Genomic DNA, 19,499 nt, shown 5'->3' on the forward strand with positions numbered 1-19,499 from the left:
AGGAGTAAAAGCTTATTTCACTAGGGCAGTTTCTTCCTGCACCCCCATAATTTTGTAATTTTCGAAACTGACCCCACAATTTCGGGATCTGGGAGTTTGTTGCGGATTCATCAATCCGAAAGTGAATCATGTTGCATTCCGGATGAGTGGGTGTTCTGGAAGCAAAGTTTGCATAAATTATTGATTTTCGGATTGCTGAATCTGGAAGTCTAATTTCTATTACAGATTGGTGAATCCGAAATGATTTTTTTTCAATTATGGATTTCTGAATCCAGAATGCATATTTTGAATTATGGATTGGCGGATCCGGAATGGTTTTTTCAATTATGGATGTTTTGTATTTTTTTAATTTTGGATTAACACTATCATTCATGTACTACCGGAAGCATCAATCCGGGAGATTACTGGATGCGCCAATCCGAAAATTTACCAGAAGCGTCAATCCGAAAATTTACCGAATTTCATAATCTGGAATACAAAAGAAAATGTACAGTTTATATAGGGACAATTTTGTCTTTGCGCAACTTTGTGAGGGTGCAGGAAGAAAAATGTAGGGGTGCAGGAAGAAACTGCCTTTCACTAGTCTGTCCTGCATAAGAGGTAACCCACGGACCAGCCCACATAAGAAAATTTTTCATTTTTCAAAACTTAAAATTTCACAAATTATAAAAAAAACATTCATATTTTTGAAAACTTAAAATTTTATTCATGTTCCAATTCATTCAATTAAGATTAAAAAAATATGAGTTCAAGTGTAAGGGTTATTAGAAGGCTTGATTAAAAATAATTAAAGTTTTGTTTTGCATCTATTTTTCCTATATATGTATATGAATTTATAAGAGTATCCTATGAACGTTCTGATACATAATATCTTAATGAAGGTGACTAATTTTTTAACTATTTTATTGAAATCTTTTCTTTATATTACTTTTTTATTAACAAATTTTAAATATAAGACTTTCCTTAAAACTAATTCCAGTATCACTCTTAATATTAACTCCTATAGATGATTAAAATAAAATATTTCTTTTCTTAGTACATTAAATTCAATTTTTTAAAACTAAAATAAAAAAGAGGTCACACTGCAATAATGGGTGAGTGGGGTAAACTTTTTTTTTTTGCAGAAAAAATAAAATAATAATTTTTTTATTTATGCGAGTTAGTGGGTTCACCTGGTCTGTCCCGTTGTTGGTCCGCATGGGCTAAGAGTTATGCGGGACGGGCTAAGCGGGTCAGCGAGCTAGATTAGTGAGCCCATCCCACGTTTTTTGGTATCGGGCTACGGACTGGCTCGCATGACCCGACTCATGTTGTCATCCCTAGTTTTAACCCTTGGTAGTGTAAGAATAAACCCCTTTAAAATCATTTGTTTCTTATAGTGATATTTGCAAAATATGATATGATAGATTTTGAGAAGTTACTATATACAACTAAAATTGATAATAAATACTTTGATTATGTTACTGTTAAAATTCTTAAAAGTTCATGTTTTTTAATATATAAATTATGAATTTGTGTGTTAATATAATTACTTTTTTAATTATAATTTATAGTTTTCGTTTTTTTAAATTAATTAAACTTATTTATGTAAATATGTGATTTTGAAAAAATAGAATTGTAAAAAGTGTTAAAATATGAAAATGGAATTTTAATTTCACATTTAATATACATTGACACTCAATATTGTTTAATATTAAGATAAAGAAAATTTTCATTTACATTTTTTGGTAAAATTTAAAAATAAAACTAAAGATAGAAATGAAATTGTAATTTCTCATTTGATATAGAATTCTACATACAATGTATTTTGTTTAATATTAAGAAAAAATCAGTTCATGTATGAAGAAGAGAAAAAACATCTCAATCAGATGTCATCTTAGGTAACTCATTCCACTTCCATACACGAAGCAAACCAGTGTCATCGCCAGTGAAGAAGAGTCCATCATGTCCTAACTCGAAAGATGCAATGTCTTTCTTAGCATATAAAAGACCCCTCTCTGAAAATCTATATATGAAAAGAACATGGTTAAGGAATGAAACAATGTTTAACAAAGTAATATGTAAAATTAGAGATAGAAGTAGAATTAAATTTTACTTACGATGGCAATTCATACATGCGTACTGAATTGTCTTTACAAGAGGAAAACAATATTGGCTTGCCTTTTGCATTAGGCATCCCAAAAAGTGAGACAATGCCCTGTATACAAAATGTATGAATTTAGTGAATTTATCAACTTCTTCATGATTATTATCAGTTTTTTTTTTTCATTCTAAAATGTACATACTACCAAATGATTAGGCATCTTACACTTTGTTCGGTGTGTGTATATACCACAGTCAGAGTTCCTTCTTCCATGCATGCCCAGATCTTAATTGTGCCATCAGATGAACTTGACAGCAAAAATTCGTCCCAACAAATAAGGGATGTGACTACATCATTATGTTCATTGAGTGTCATTGTACATTGTAATGTATCCATGTCCCAGACCTGAAGAAAACAAGGTAATAAGATTTGGACGGTAAATGATAATTGAATTCAAGAAAAATTGACATGATACAAGAGGAAACGAGTATCTCTGCATTAACTCACAACACACATACCTTTATGCTTTGGTCCATGGATCCGGAGTACAACATCTTGCGTCCAATAGTTAGGCAAACCACAGATTTAGTGTGACCAGTTAGTGAGGCAACTAATTCAAAAGGAGACTTAACTTCAGAGCTTTCTCTCCAGGCAGTAATGACACCATCCTAAAATTTTAATAATTACATGATACATAAATTAATGGACACTAGAAACAAATGTTGAAAAGGCAAGAGTTTTGAAGTTAATGAAAGAAAAAAAATTGGCAGTGTAAGTAATTAGGACAAAAATGGTAGGGTAAAAGGTATAAAATGTTTATAAAGTTTAAGAATACTTAATCTAATAAACAAAAAAACTGATGTAGTTAACTAACTAGATAAAAATAAAAATATTAGGAAAATTTGACATAGATAAGATCGAAGTTTTGTGTGGATGATTACCTCTGCCCCGGCAAAAAGGATGTTGTTACCAACAGTCATGTGAAGGATCCTTCCTTTGGGTCCATCAAGAGTAAACTCCAAATTGGTCTTAGTATTCAAAGCCTTTACCACAAACACATCCATGTAAGAAGTTTTGTTATACTACTCCTATAATTAGAACATTATCATACATTTAAGATAAAAGAAGGACAAAAAAAGTGTTTACCTTGATAACATTGTTCAAACCAACAAAAACCCATGGCCCCTCACTTATCAAAGAGTTAACTTGGGTGCCAAAATTTAGGACTTTAAGACATTGACCTGTATGGCAATCCCATATCCGAACGGTTCCATCGGTGCTTCCATAATAAAGTTTGTTGGTTCCAGCCAGAAGCGTAATTCCGGTGATAGCCTGATGTCCAAAAGTTGATCAAACCAATGTTGATTGAATTAATATTCTAAATGTATATTATCAAAATATATTTTATAATAGTGGTTTTAGAGTTATTACCTTTTTGTGTTGGTGAAGTTTTTTTAATGTGGAAAACCCATCACCTTGAAACCATGAATGTAAATGAGGGCATTGTTCACCGTACACACAGTTGTTGTTGGTCCAATATTTGCATATACTTGTAGATGATTTCTTAGACACCTTAACAACATTTGTCCCATCTCCTCTCTTTCTAACCAATTTTTTCTTGGGGTTATATTTGGAGGTATTATTAGAGGATGAATGAGATTTTTTTCCACAATATTTGCTTCTGGCATTAACATGTAATGAGGATGTTTCTCTGTGTAGAAATTTGCACGGATTTCTGTTGCATCTCCCCGCTCGCCAGTAGACACAAGTTGTCCCACCAATTTTCTTATCCATTCTGCTAAACTTTACATCCATAATACTCTACATTGCAATCATATCCCAAATCAGTTTCTTCTTTTCACTACTTTATATTTTTTTTTAATTTTTTTACATATTAAGATAACCTTTTTCTTAGTTTACATCCTTACATTTCGTAATTAAAACAATTGCATATATAATTAATTCATCACTTTCTTTTTTAAATCAAAAGTTTGTAGGTTTGTCATGGTGTCTTTATAACGCTTATTTATAAATAAACAAATAGGTAAATAAATTAGATATATGGATGAGTGAGTGGATTAGATACAAGGAAATTTTTTAAAGTTCAGAGTTTGCTTTTAAAATAAAAAAATCAATTGATCGGTTTTTAAAAATAAATAAAAAAATTAGTTGTCAAATAATTGGGATGATTGAGTTAAGGAAATAATTTTTCATCGATTATAAACAAATAAATTGATGATATATTAGATCATTTTGAAAATGATAAGTGAATTTTTTTTTAAAGTATTCTTTCAAATGATAGTTTCAATTTAATTTAAAATACATTATGATATAGAATTGCTAAAAGTTTCAGTAAAAACAAGATAACATCAGTTATATAATATAAAAGCCTCTAAATATAATATTGCTAATGATAATAATATAATTATTTTTATTATATTTTACATAATAGTCAATATTTTATTGTTACGCATTGAAAATTAAAATATGTGCAAAAAGTTAAAAAAAAAATAGTAAAGTTTTATGTTTTATGAGTGGAAGAGAAAAAAATAAAACATTTCTTATATGGAAAATAATAGCAAAAACATACTATGGTTTTATTTTAAAATTTTAAGAAAATAATAATGTTATGATTATAAAATGAAAAGATCGAATCTGAATTATAAAATATTATGTAATCAAAATAAAACTAAATTTAAATATTTAGTTTTTATATTTGATTCAGATTATAAATCGAAGTGATTCGTGTTAAATAATTCAATAAATCTTTTGAAATCTACGAAACATTTATCATCTTTTACTTTCTAACTCAACATATTCAAAATACTAACTTAGTTTATATATATATCCGTGGAAAGTGAGGCTATCTTGCGTTGCGTATCCGCATTTTATTATTTATATATGTATATTATATATTTAATAAGATTTATTTAAACTAAATTCATCCATTAAATATAGAAATGAGAAAAAATATTTTAATAATTTAAGTGTCACTTGTAACATCCCGAAAAAACATGTAACTATTACAATACAGGTTCTACATATTTCTATACCAGCATAAAGTTTTTCAAAACATTCCTAAGACATGATTAAGACATATAGAAATACAAATATTTACAATATAAGTTTCAAAATCAACACCCTAAAGCTCTTCAGATCTCAAACACTTGTAAGATCATCTGCTCGTGTACGTAGTACAGTCATCGCAGTTCAAACAGAACAAGAAAAGTAAGGGTAAGCTAGTGAAAATAGAATTTTATAATATACACAGTTAAATCATAAGAGAAAACCAAGTTACATCACTACAAGAAAAATTGGAATTACATACAGCCAAAATCCGTATGTAAGGCCCAAAATCCGTATATAAACCTATTTTACATACGGATTACATATAGGCAAAAATCCATATGTAAAACTGTAGTAGGTAAGCGTTACATACGGATCCAGAATCCGTATGTAATTACATACGGAAAAATCCGTATGTAATATCCGTATGTAATGCAAAAAAAAAATTATTATTATTATTATTAATGGAAGCTTATTGGAAACCATCAGCACAACCAAGGAAGCATCAACCACTAGATGACACAAGTTCTTTGGTCATATTACCATTTTTATTATATTTATTATTATTAATACAATTTATACATATTATACTTATTATTATTAATATAATTTATACTTATTATTATTAATATAATTTATTTATATTATTAATATAACTTATACATATTATTATTAATATAATTTATACATATTATTATTAATATAATTTATACATATTATTATTAATATAACTTAAACTTATTATTATTAATATAATTTATACATATTATTATTAATATAATTTATAAAATTTATAATAATAATAATAATATAAATTATATTCATATTATTAATATTATATTCTTAATATTATATTCATATTATTAACATTATTCATATTATTAATAATATTTTTAATGTTATTAATAATATTATTAATATTATATTTCATATTATTATTATATTCATATTATTAATATTATTAGTTTATTAATATTATTAGTATTATTAATATTATTAGTTTATTAATATTATTAATATTATTAGTATTATTAATATTATTTTTATTATTAATATTATTAGTAGTATTAATATTATTAATACTAGCGGAAACAGAGGCGCTTTCGCGCCTGTGTATCCGCATTTTTTATTTTTGTTTTTAGTGTATATCTATATTTTATTTTTATTATTATGTATCTAATATTTTTTTTATATAATTATTGTTTTTTTATTTTTTTATTTTTTCTATTAATGTTATTATTATTATGTATCAATATTTTTTATTTTTACTGATTTGACTATTCATCAAATCTATAGTAGTTTGATTTTTCAATATGTATGATCTTGAACCATAATTAATGATTCTTTAGAGTTTGGATACTTGATTGATTTTCAATACATAATATACAATTTATTTTTATCATTTTTGCTATTTAAATAAACCTAACTTAGTGTGGTTTTTATATTGGATGTTATTTGAAACGTTTTAGAATGAAATTTCTTTTTAAACTTTAAAATTGTTAAGAAGTATTAATCTATTAAAATATTCTTATCACATATTTTCTCATATTTTTAATGATTTTTTTTAATTTTATATCTATTTTTTTTACTTTTATAGTGTGATATTGTAAAAAAATAAACAAATATTTTAACATTAGATAAATTACTTGAATTAATTTTACAACTAAAAAAAAATTATTTTAATTTAAATATTTTATTACTTTATTTATCTTAATTAGTATTTCAAACTAAAAGAAACTTAGGTCTTAATTAATACATTGTTTTAGTGATTATAGTAATATTTAATCTTTTAAATCAAATATATAGACGATCATATATATATATAACTCATTTTGTTTTAACATAGTGAAAATTATGTCATAAAAATATTTTTTTAAAATTCATATTGATTGAATATTATTAAAACTCATTAAATTTAGTAAAATTATGTTTATTATGGTTTACACAATAATTTTAAAAGACCTCCCATTAAATTATGTTCCACAACATAAAAAAAAAATCAGATCTTCATAAATAAAAATATAAACCAAAATAAGATAATGCATAAAATAAAAAATTGAAACATTTTACATACTAATTTTATTATTCAAATTTGAATTAGACTAATGATGAAAAAACATTATTTTATGATTGCGAAGGTGAAATTAGAGTATGAGAAGTTATTACTTTCCATTTTTTTATAATTTAACATAAAGCAAAGCAAAAAAAGTTAAAAAGGTTTGAATTATAATGTAGTGTAATATTGAGAAAATACAGGTTTTATGTTATCAAATTACAAAGACGGTCACAACACCAAAGAATTATGATAGGCAGAAGAAAATATAAACCAAAATAAGATAATGCATAAAATAAAAAATTGAAACATTTTACATACTAATTTTACTGTTCAAATTTGAATTAGAGTAATGATGAAAAAACATTATTCTATGATTGCGAAGGTGAAATTAGAGTATGAGAAGTTATCACTTTCCATTTGTTTTTATAATTTAATATAAAGCAAAGCAAAAAAGTTAAAAAGGTTTGAATTATAATGTAGTGCAGTATTGAGAAAATACAGGTTCTATGTTATCAAATTACAAAGACGGTCACAACACCAAGCAGAAGAAAATCACAACAGATATTAAATGATCATAAAAACAATAATTAATATGTATTTAACTTTAATGCTTTATAATTAAGATATAAAAATTTGAGGTATATGTATTAGATTTGTTGCACTTTTTTGATACCCATTGAAATATGACTCTTTCGCAACCAACTTTCTCTCAAAATTGCAACAATATTCTTCTCTCCCATAAGAAAGAAATGTATTGTACATCTACATACAATAATATATATGCATATAATTCAAATTCATGGTAGATAATGAATTGCCCAAAGAAGAAGAAAAGGAAGAAAACAAAAAGGGAACAACGAAAGAAAGTAGGTTGTTAAGATCATATGTCATTGATTTGCAAAAATAGATTACAGATACTCAATCTCATTATGTTGCTCAAGAAGGTCTTCGACAAATTCTTCTTCTAAAGAACTTACATCAATATCTTTTTCAGTCTTGAGTATAGGCTAGACCCTCATTAGACACAACAAAACCTTCGTAATCATTAGACAACAAAACCTTCATAATCCTTAGACAACAAAACCTGCATAGTTTCTTGAAAACAAATAAACCTTGGAGAAATGCTCCCATAACACCATAGTTTCTCGAGATTTTCCCAATCACTGATCCAAAGCCACTGCAAAAAAAACCCCAAAAACTCACAAACAATCAATGAAAAGTGCATGACTAATTTTCATCTAATAGAAGATAAAAACAAAAAACAAAAATATTTTATTCCTTGAAAACAAATAAACCTTGGAGAGATGCTCCCAGAACATACCGAAAACACCATAGTTTCTCAAGATTTTCCCAAACACTGATCCAAAGCCACTGCAAAAAAAAAAAACCCAAAAATCCACAAACAATCAATGAAAAGTGCATGATTAATTTTCATCCAATAGAAGATAAAAAAGAAAACAAAAAAGGAAGTATTTTGCGAAGTGAGAATTTTTCAGAAGAAACCCCAATGCCATCAAGATTTAACGGGATACAGAGTCCTGATAAAACAACAAATGAATGAGAATTGGAAAAATCAAAAGAGAGAAAAAAGAGCAACATGAACATATAGAAAATTATCAAAACGTATAGAGGGAGAAAATAAGCATGTTTTCAATCCAAAGTTCAATCTCCTCCACTCTCTTAAACAAACATCTAGTTTCTCAATAAGTTTTTTTCAAATTTAAAATTAAGACTCATTTTTTCTCAATTTTTAATTTATATTTAGTAACTGCTCAGAAAAATGAAAAAATGACTGAAATATCCAAAATAAAATAATAAAATAAATATTGAAATGAGGGTAAAATAGAGAAACAATTTATGTAAAAAGAAGAAACAGTTAAGAGGGGAATCCCCTTTATATATAGTTATATATTATTAATATTATTAATATTATTATTAATATTATTATATTATTATTAATATTACTAATATTATTAATATTATTATTAATATTACTAATATTATTAATATTATTATTAATATTACTAATATTATTAATATTATTATTATTATTAATACTATTAATATTATTAATATTATTAATACTATTAATATTATTATTATTATTATTAATATTATTAATATTATTAATATTATTATATTATTAATATTATTAATATTATTAATATTATTAATATTATTAATATTATTAATATTAATATTATTAATATTATTAATATTATTATATTATTAATATTATTAATATTATTATTAATATTATTAATATTATTATTATTATTATTAATATTATTATTAATATTATTATTATTATTATTATTATTATTATTAATAAGTATAATAAAAATCATAATAACAAATAAGAATTTGACTGTTGTAGTGGCTAAGTTTTTTCTAGTCATTGAAGGAACCTGTGTTCGAAATGATACTTAATACACAACAAACATCAGGCCATACATTATCCCAAATGTATGAATTCAATTCCATATCATTCAAAAAGTGATTCACAATATTCAAAAGTCTATTTGACATAAAAAAATAACACTTTAATACTAAATCATGAAATCCTAATATTTCCACAAATTTAAATAATATATAAACAAACTTCTAGCCTATGGTTCTATTAAAAATTTAGTTTCACTTACCTCAATTCACAGTCTGGATAAACTTCAAGATTTACGGGCCTAATGCAAATTATCCAAACAGAACAAAAAATCAGTATAAAATAGAATAAGTTGAGATAATTAAACTTCTCAACTGACCCCACCAAGATTGATGACTAAATCCTAAGGAAAAACAGAGAACAAATGATATTTAGAGTAAAAATGAACTTACTCTGTTTGAAAATCTGATCGGGTAGAAATGTTCATTAACTTGCCAGCTACAACGTGGTCCAATCAGATTCTAAAATAGATGAAGATTGAGAGAGAAAATTAAGAGAGAGGGAGAAAAGAGAATATGGAGAGAGAGAGTGAAAGAAGAAAATGGCACTGTGAGGGGGTGTGGCTTCTGTTTTTGTTTTTAAGAAAAGTTATGTTGTTACATCACTAATAATGTTACATTTGAACAAATACAAATATATGATTGCATTATCTTCGAGTAACCATCTCTTTCCTTTTCATAAGAGAGTCAATGGGAATAAATAAATAAATAAACACTCTTGTTTCCATCTTTATCTTTTTGCTTCCTCCTTTGGATCTTCTTTACCCCTCTAGATTAATAACTTCTACACCTTCATATCCAAGAAGCTTGAGAACAAAACAAAAACTTGTAAAGAAACTTAATAAATCATTTATCTCTTTTTAGTTTTAAAGGCTTACAAAAAAATCTTTGAAGACAGAAAATAAGTAGTGAATGGTTAATCTTTATAAAACAATTATTTTAGTTGTCTTGATAAAAAAAAGGAACATTTGAGTCTTTAATAAAAACAAGGATTTAGGAGGAAAATAGTGAAGAAATAAGCAACAGACGCCATGTCGATATCTGAAACGCCGTGTTGATATCCTAAACGCGGAAAACAAAACGTGGTTATATTTGCAGTTATAGTATCTTATGAAAAATAAATTGAGAAACTTACTCATTTAAGAGTGGAAAAAAACACTGATTGAGGGGAAGTGGAGAAGAGAGGGAAGTGTTAAGAAAGTTACATTTGGTATTCAGATTATAGAATTAAAAAAAATGAGAGTGAATACCAAAAAAAAATTGACACGAATATCCAAGATAACAGTAAAATGACAAAAATTCTCTTATTATATATTTCTAAAATAATAAAATAAAATATTAATATAAGGATAAAATGGGAAAGTAAATGTGTACACCAAAATGAATCCTCTTTATAGGTATAGATAATAATCGATTATGTATAATATATAATCAAATTTATATATTATATTATATGTAATCAATTATGTATATAATTTTTATAATATAATTATTTTATTTTATTAATATATAATATTTTATTTTATTATAAATATATAGAATATTTATATTTTTATTATAAATATACTAAATATTTTTATTTTATAATATGATTTGATCTTTAATTTTTTTTCATTTTTTTTTTTTTGCTTTTAGCTTGTCAAAATTTGGGATAAATTAGACAAATCTTCTTTCCGCAGCGTTCCTACATGTAAGAGAGACATGGTTTTCACTGTTCACATGAATTTTCTTCCCCACACTTTTGCATACATCACTGAATCCAATATCAAAATAGCTAATATCAGTGTTCACCCCTTTTATTACCAGTGTTTCTCAATTTTCAAACATGGGGCTTATGTATTGTTCTTGTCGATTGACTTGGTTGTTGGTAGACTTTTGTAGGCGAGTTCGGGCTCCGTCTGCCTCGTGGTGGAACTCATGCTTTCCTTAATGTCTGGATGTTGTTCCTGTTAAGACAAAGGGCGCCCCGACGGTCGATCGCACTCCGACGGTCAAGTCAGTACAGGGCAATAATAAACAAGAAGTATCTAATTCAATGCTTAGTAAAATGTTAGCCAAGTGTTAGAAACAACATACCTTAATCAGGGATCTTGAGTTCCTTTTATAGAGTGTCGCCAGGTTACCTCTTGCGATAACAACTTCTATTACGAGAATCTCATCTCGAGTAAGGACATATTCAATGGGAGAAGATCCCGCTTCGGTGTGTGTAATCTTAACAGCACAGTTGGGCATAATCTTATCTCCTAGGAGTGTATCAAATCTTAACAGAATAACCACCTGGATACCCACTTGAGTATCGTTCCCCAGGATCAAATCTATTTTCAAGTACATTTACATGCTTTGTGTATCATAGTACCATGCATATGCCATTACGTATCTTGTATGTCAATGTTTTATTAAACCCTAGCGCACTTGGGCTTAAGTTGACAGAGTACGTTTTACTTATACTAGACCCAAATGCTATATGCACCCCTAGGCCCATTTAAAACACTTTCAGACCTACCAGGCCTTATATGTGAAAGATTATACCAATGTATGAACGAGAGATAATATGGACATACATGAGCCCAAACATGTAGCCCTTTGTTCTCGACCCAACGACCGAGTTGGCCTGCTTATTGCAGGCGCTGATGTCCGATGTCTGAGAACTGAGCTCTACGCGCTCTGGTCCATTACACAAGCCCCCAGTCTCAAGTTGAACTTGCTTCAGTGAAGAGACTAAGTTGCTCGCCTATAGCGACCTGCGTGTCTTGTGAATTGCGCGCTAGAACGCATTGCCTCTTACACTTCCTTGTAATCAGCTTCATTTTGTAACCTTCAAAACAATGTCTAACACTTTGTATATATATGCTCAATCTATTTATGTTATTATGCTTTCCCTTTACATGGCTCGACTAGCATATTGATAATGCATGCTCTTTAATAGACATGACTACCATGGCCTAACCAACTAATGCATGTAAAGACTTCACGCCTAAGCAAAATGAACATCATGATTAAATCTAATTAAAATGACAAAAGTGATTTGTTATGTGTCTCAAGTAATGGACATAACCAATTATCTTTTACAGGATAATCATTCTAATTCAATGTAACAGATTACCATGCACAGTCATCCCCAGGACGAACTGTACTTGATGGTTGTAGTGGATGTTCCCACCACACCTGTCTTGTTCCGGACTTAAGCCAAGCCAAGGCGAGCTATAATTCAGGGGTACTCAACACATCCCTCTAGGATGGCTGACTAGGTGTTGACTATCCCCTTAGGTCATGTTCCAAGTGTTTCTTGTTCCGAACTATGTTGTACCCATTACTCACATTCCCATGGTGTCGACCCTTTACCAAGACAAACCGCCGCCCTTGGTGGAAACAATTCCAGTTACAAGTTTCTTTCACATGCCCGAGCTTAGTATTCCACCGAGACAAGGTCATTTTCCTGGTCCAGGTTCAAGCCCAAAATGACGCCAAGCTGCAATCAGGGGCACCCACGCCCGAAATTTCGCTGAGTGGAAGGTTCGTTCGCCTGAGTTGCTATGTACCTATCCAATGGCTCAAACCACAACGATGGCGAGCTACGACTTGAGAGTCGTTATGTACCTGTTTGGGTGCTCGAGCCACAAAGGTGGAGAGTTGCGATCAGGGGTGCCCATGTCCAGATTGTCTCTAAGCCAAGGGTTAGCCCACCTAAGTCGCAATGTCCCTATTCGAGGGTTATGGTCACAATGGTGGCGAGTTACGATCAAGGATGCCCATGTCCAGATTGTCTTTGAGCTAAGGGTCAGCGCACCTGAGTCGCAATGTACTTGCACGATTCCAGACTTGGAGTGTTCCCAAAGGGAAAATACCTTTTCTTATTCGAACACATAGGGCACTTTCGTGGATATCTTTCCAACCAAGTCACCATCCTGCATGTCAACAAAGCATAATGACAAAACATATTTCATAAATCATTCTCCATTGGGTGACCTCGTTAAAAAACCCTCGTGAGGGAAAAAGAGTGTCCCCTTAACTGTACATGAATGACATTTACATAAACTAAAATAAAAACTGAGATTGACTCCATTCCACGTTTGGGGTATAGGTCCCCCCTCCAGAGTTTCGAGCTTGTAAGCTCCGTTTCCGAGTGCCTCACCACGCGGAATGGGCCGGTCCATTTGGGAGACAACTAATTCTCCAGCTGATAGGGGGTGAGCTTTCCTCATCACCAGGTCGGCGACCTGGAACTGTCGAGGTCTATGCTTAGACCTTTGTTGTTGCTCCACCCTCATCTTCAAAGCTTCAGCTTTGACACGTGCTTGCTCTCGCACTTCATCAAGTAAGTCGAGATTCACTTTCCTCCCTTCGTTGTATTCCTCCGCCACGAAGTTTTGGAACTGTGGGGAGCTCTCTTGAATCTCTACAAGGATCATGACATCAAACCCGTATACCAAACTGAAGGGCGTCTCCTTCGTCGCAGATTGAGGAGTGGTGTGGTAGGCCCACAAGATTCGAGGAACCTTATCGGCCCAAGTCCCATTTGCCTTATCCAACCTCCTCTTCAAACCTCTGAGCAAAACTCTGTTAGCGGACTCGACCTGCCCATTGGTTTGAGGATGCTCTACTGATGCAAATACCTACTTGATGTCGAGTTCTGTGTACAACTTACCGAGCTGTTGACTTGCAAACTGAGTTTCGTTGTCAGATATCAAGCGCTTTGGAACCCCAAAACGACAAACAATGTTCTTCCACACGAAGTGTTGAACCTTGTAAGTAGTTATTTGCGCCACGGGCTTAGCCTCTATCCACTTGGTGAAGTACTCAATGGCCACCACCAAGTATTTCATTTGTCGAATTGCTAGTGGGAAAGGACCTAGGATGTCAACTCCCCCCGTGTGGAAGGGCCACCGACTGTGGATATCTCAACTCTTCTGGTGGTGCATGATGCCAGTCAGCATGTTTTTGGCATTGTGTGCACCACTGCGCATACTACATGCAATCTTCCTGCATGGTTGGCCTGTAATACCCTGCTCGTACTGCTTTTGATGAGAGAGCTCGTCCCCCGACGTGACTCCCACAGATGCCCTCATGGAGCTTTGCCATGATGTGTGTACATTGATCTCCACTCACACAAGTCAAGATAGGATGGGTGTAGCCATGTCTGAATAGTTTTCAATATATCAAGGTATACCTGCTTGCGTTCTTCTAAATGTTTTTAGCTTCCGTAGGCTCTGTTGTAAGCATACCATCAGCAAGGTAACGTCTATAGGGTGTCATCCAAGTCTCCCCGATGTCAAAAAGGCAGATATCTAGTGATTCCTCTTCTGACACGCCATAAACACTCACCTTGGGCACCCTCAGTGTCTCTTAAGTTAGCGACTGGTGCATTCCTCGTCCAATCCCCAAGGTATCCACCTGCTGGACTTCCCTTACACCATCTGTGGTAGTATATTGGGGGCCTTCATGGTCTCTTGAATGACTGACCTTTGGCGACCTCCCTTTCCTGAGCTAGAGAGTTTGGCTAGCAGGTCTACTCGAGCGTTTTGCTCCCTTGGGACATGTACCAGTTCAAATATAGGAAAAGTCTCCTTTAAGAGCATCACGTACTTCAAATATGAGGCCATATGAGGATCCTTCGCCTGGTAACCGCCTGTAACTTACCCAATTATCAATAGCGAGTCACTATTCACTAATAAACTTTGAACGCCCATCTCCTTAGCCAACAACATTTCGGCTACCAATGCTTCATATTCGGTCTGATTGTTGCTAGCCTTGAAGGCAAATTTCAGAGCCTGCTCGATCAACAATCCATTGGGTCCTTCCAATATGATTCCAGATCCACTACCTTGCTGATTGGAGGATCCATCAACAGAGAGAACCCATTGCAAGTGTCCATTATCTAATTGAGTAGCTCCCGTGGAGAGTTCCACTACAAAGTCAGCATAGACATGTCCCTTGATAGGACCTCTGAGCTCGTATTGTACATCAAACTCAGACAAATCGACCGCCCATCGCACCATCCAACCTGCCATATCAGGTTTCTGTAGAATCTTGCGGATTGGCAAGTCAGTCATCACTATCACCGTGAAGCTTTGGAAGTAATGACAGAGTCTTCGAACTGCAAATACAACAGCCAAAGCCGTTTTTTCAATGGCCTGATAACGCACCTCTGGCCCCTGTAACACCTTGCTCACAAAATATATAAGCCTCTGAACCTGCTCCTGCTCATGCACCAATACCGAGCTGATGGCTCGTTCCGTGACTGCAAAGTAAAGGCGAAGGGGAGTACCGGGCAGCGACTTGCAAAGAACCGGCGGGTTGGCCAAGTACTCCTTCAACTTCAAGAACGCCTCCTCACACTCAACAATTCATACAAAGCGATTTCTTCTCTTCAGACACTAGAAGTAGGGGTAGCCCTTATCTCCCCCAACTGACAAGAAACGAGACAAGGCGGCCATTCATCCAATCAACTGCTCAACTTCCTTCACAGTAGCGTGGCTTCTCATCGTGATGATCGACGCACACTTCTCTGGGTTGGCCTCTATTCCACGTTCTGTGAGAAGGAATCCCAAGAACTTTCCTGCCTCCACCCCAAACACACACTTCTCAGGGTTCAGCTTCAAGTTATACCTAGCTATTGTAGTGAATAAATCTTCCAAATCAGCGACATGCTGATCCTTCTCTACTGAGGTGACGACCATGTCGTCCACGTACACCTGCACGTTTTGCCCAATCATGGGGGTGAGAATTCTGTCCATCAACCTCTGATAGGTTGCTCCAATGTTCTTCAGTCCAATGGCATCACCTTATAACAGTAACTGGAGACATCTGTCATGAAGGTAGTTTTGATTTCATCTCGGGGATGCATGCGAATTTGATTGTACCCCGAGAAAGCATCCAAAAAACTGAGAAGTCGGCATCTAGATGCATTATCCACCAAGGTGTCAATGCTAGGCAGTGGGTACGAATCTTTAGGACAACCCTTGTTAAGATCCGTGAAGTCAAAACACATTCTCCACTTCCCATTAGCCTTTTTTACCAACACCACATTAGCCAGCCACTCTAAGTATTGGATTTCCCTTATGTGGTCAGCACTCAACAACTTCTGCGTTTCCTGCCTGATGACCAGGCGTCTCTCTTCGTTGAACTTTCTCCTTCTCTGGATGGCTGGCCTGACCTTCGTGTCCATCGTGAGCTGATGACATAAAAGGTCGGGGTCAATGCCCGGCATGTTAGAAGCAGATCATGCAAAGGCATTCAAATGTCGCGCTATCACCTCGGCAATCCTGTCCTGTAAGTCTTGGCTTAAAAACTTGTCAAGCTTGAATTTCCTCCCGCCAATTTCCCTTTCCTGAATCTCGGAAGCTAGCTCAGGCTGTCTATCAATAGCAATCTTTGCACAGGTAGTGTCCTAAACTTGTGGAGGTTGGGTGGCAACTATGCATATCCCTCTTTTAGCCTTCGGGCTATTCTCGTAGCACTTCCTCCCCGCCTCTTGGTCGGACTTGATCACGATCACTCCTCCCTCCGGGGATGGCAACTTCATCTTCATATGCCTCGATGAGGCTACAACACCTAACATGTTGATGGCAGGCCTGCACAAAAGAATGTTATAAGCAGAAGGAGCATTAACAACCAAGTACCTGATGTTGATCGTTCGAGACGAGGTGCCATTTGTAAAGGTCGTCCTCAACTCTACATGCCCCCTCACCTTTACCTGATCTCTTATAAAACCATAAAGACAATTGTCATACAGCCTCAACTAATCTAGCGATAACTGCAATTTATTAAACGCCGACAAAAACAACACATCTGCTGAGCTCCCTTGGTCAACAAGAACCCGGTGTACCCTTCTCCCTGCGGTGACCACTGAGATCACCACTGGATCATTATCATGGGGGACCACGTCCCTCAAGTCAGTGTGAGTGAAGCACAGGTCGGGCTCGGCGGGCTGATCAGACGTCCAGGCCCCTACTGTCATTACCTCCCTTGCATATTTCTTTCGCTGGGAAGCGGTGCAACCTCCTCTAGAAAATCCTCCAGAGATGGTGTTGATTTCGCCATGGATAGGCACCTCGTGCCTCTGCTCCTCCGACAACGAATCTTGCTTTGATTCCTCCTGACCTCCCACCAAATAATCTTGCAGGAGGCCTACCTTCATCATCCTTGACAGCTGATATCCAAGGACTATGCAATTTTCCACATCGTGCCCAAAGGCCTTGTGGAACTCGCACCAAGTATTTTTGCCTAGCCCCAAAACCTTGTCAGTCTTTGAGGGAAACGTCAGTTTGCTCACTATGTCGGGCATGGCAGGCAATTCCTTGTACGACACCTTGAACTTGGGTCGATAAGGTAGGTCGTCTCTCGACTTTGACCTAGACTAGTTCTTCTTTGACTCGTAAGGCGTCCGCCATGCCAACGACTTCTTCTCCATTGTAGTTTGGTGTACCCTCATGGGTTGGGTACGACTTCCATCGCATGGCTTGTATTGCCTAGCACTTGTGTTCTCACGCTTCGTTGTCACAGTTTCCTCTGCGGCGATGTGGGCAACAGCTCGCCGCCTGATCTCACCGAAAGTCCTTGGTTGACTCCTTATCAAAGAATCGTTGAATGGTTTTGACAAAACCCCTCGCACAAAGGTGTGGACCATCAGAGCTTCATCCTGGGTGTTGAGCTCTACAACAAACGCTCCAAACCGATTCAGGAAATTCTTTAAAGGCTCTTCCTGCCTTTGCTTCACCTCAAATAGGTCGAAGGGAACAAGGGGTGGAGCCTGGTTGACAATAAATTGTTCCCTGAACAATGTAGAGAATTGGTCGAATGAAGTTATGTGGCCATATGGGAGACCAATGAATCAGCGCAACATCGTACCTGTAAACATTCCCATGAGTAACTTACAGTGCATAGCGTCCGTGCCTCCCAAAATCATCATATGGGCATGGAAAGCCGTGAGATAAGCCTCTGGATCTTTTATACCTGTGAACGTAATTTTAGGAGTCACAAAGTTCGTTGGGACCACAGTCTCCATGATTTATTGCGAGAAAGGCATTGTACAGGCCTTAGCTTGGGCAGGCTGGATCTGCTCCCCTATGGAGCGTTCTCCCAAACGTTGTAAATATCTACGCAACTCCTCGTTGGTTTTGCGTAACTCATCATTGGTGACACGCGAAGCGTCCAGCTAGATCCTGAACTGTTCTTCCTTGTGAGCCTGTTCGACCCTAGACGCCGCCACTGAATCTTGGAGAGCGGTGAAGTTCTCCATGAGTTGTTGTATAGTGAGGTCGTTGCCTCCTTCTGATCCTGTGGGACCTTGTCTAGTTGTCCTCATGTTGCTCAGTAGCTTCAATCACAAATGTGGATGGGACCTAGTTTTATCGAGGTCCACGGTGGGCGCCAAATTTTCTTGCTGGTTGACTTGGTGTCGGTAGACTTCTGTAGGCGAGCTCGGACTCCGTCTGCCTCGTGGTGGAACTCGTGCTTTCCTTAATGTCTGGATGTTGTTCCTGTTAAGACAAAGGGTGCCTTGACGACCGATCGCACTCCAACGATCAAGTCAGTACAAGGCAATAATAAACAAGAAGTATATAATTCAATGCTTAGTAAAATGTTATTCAAGTGTTAGAAACAACATACCATAACCAGTGATCTTGAGTCCCTTTTATAGAGTGTCGCTAGGTTACCTCTTGCGGTAACAACTTCTGTTACGAGAATCTTATCTCGAGTAAGGACATATTCAATGGGAGAAGGTTTCGCTTCAGTGTGTGTAATATTAACAGCACAGCTGCACAGAATCTTATCTCGTAGAAGTGTATCAAATCTTAACAGAATAACCACCTAGATACCCACTTGGGTATCGTTCCCCAGGATCAAATCTATTTT

General features: G+C 34.1%; 1 protein-coding gene across 1 annotated transcript; it reads right to left on the minus strand.

Annotated features, from left to right (window-relative positions):
* Nucleotides 1-1,860: 1,860 nt before the first annotated feature.
* LOC137806184 (zinc finger CCCH domain-containing protein 48-like) lies at nucleotides 1,861-3,898 on the minus strand. The gene is made up of 7 exons (XM_068606170.1): nucleotides 3,515-3,898; nucleotides 3,230-3,415; nucleotides 3,025-3,126; nucleotides 2,602-2,751; nucleotides 2,309-2,488; nucleotides 2,100-2,197; nucleotides 1,861-2,005 (listed from the first exon to the last, which is right to left on the minus strand). Exons 1-7 carry the CDS (start codon nucleotides 3,896-3,898, stop codon nucleotides 1,861-1,863), a joined length of 1,245 nt encoding a protein of 414 aa, XP_068462271.1.
* Between the last annotated feature and the right edge of the window lie 15,601 nt (nucleotides 3,899-19,499).

The sequence above is a fragment of the Phaseolus vulgaris genome, chromosome 11 (genome assembly GCF_000499845.2).
Source record: "Phaseolus vulgaris cultivar G19833 chromosome 11, P. vulgaris v2.0, whole genome shotgun sequence".
In the NCBI taxonomy this organism is placed as follows: domain Eukaryota; kingdom Viridiplantae; phylum Streptophyta; class Magnoliopsida; order Fabales; family Fabaceae; genus Phaseolus; species Phaseolus vulgaris.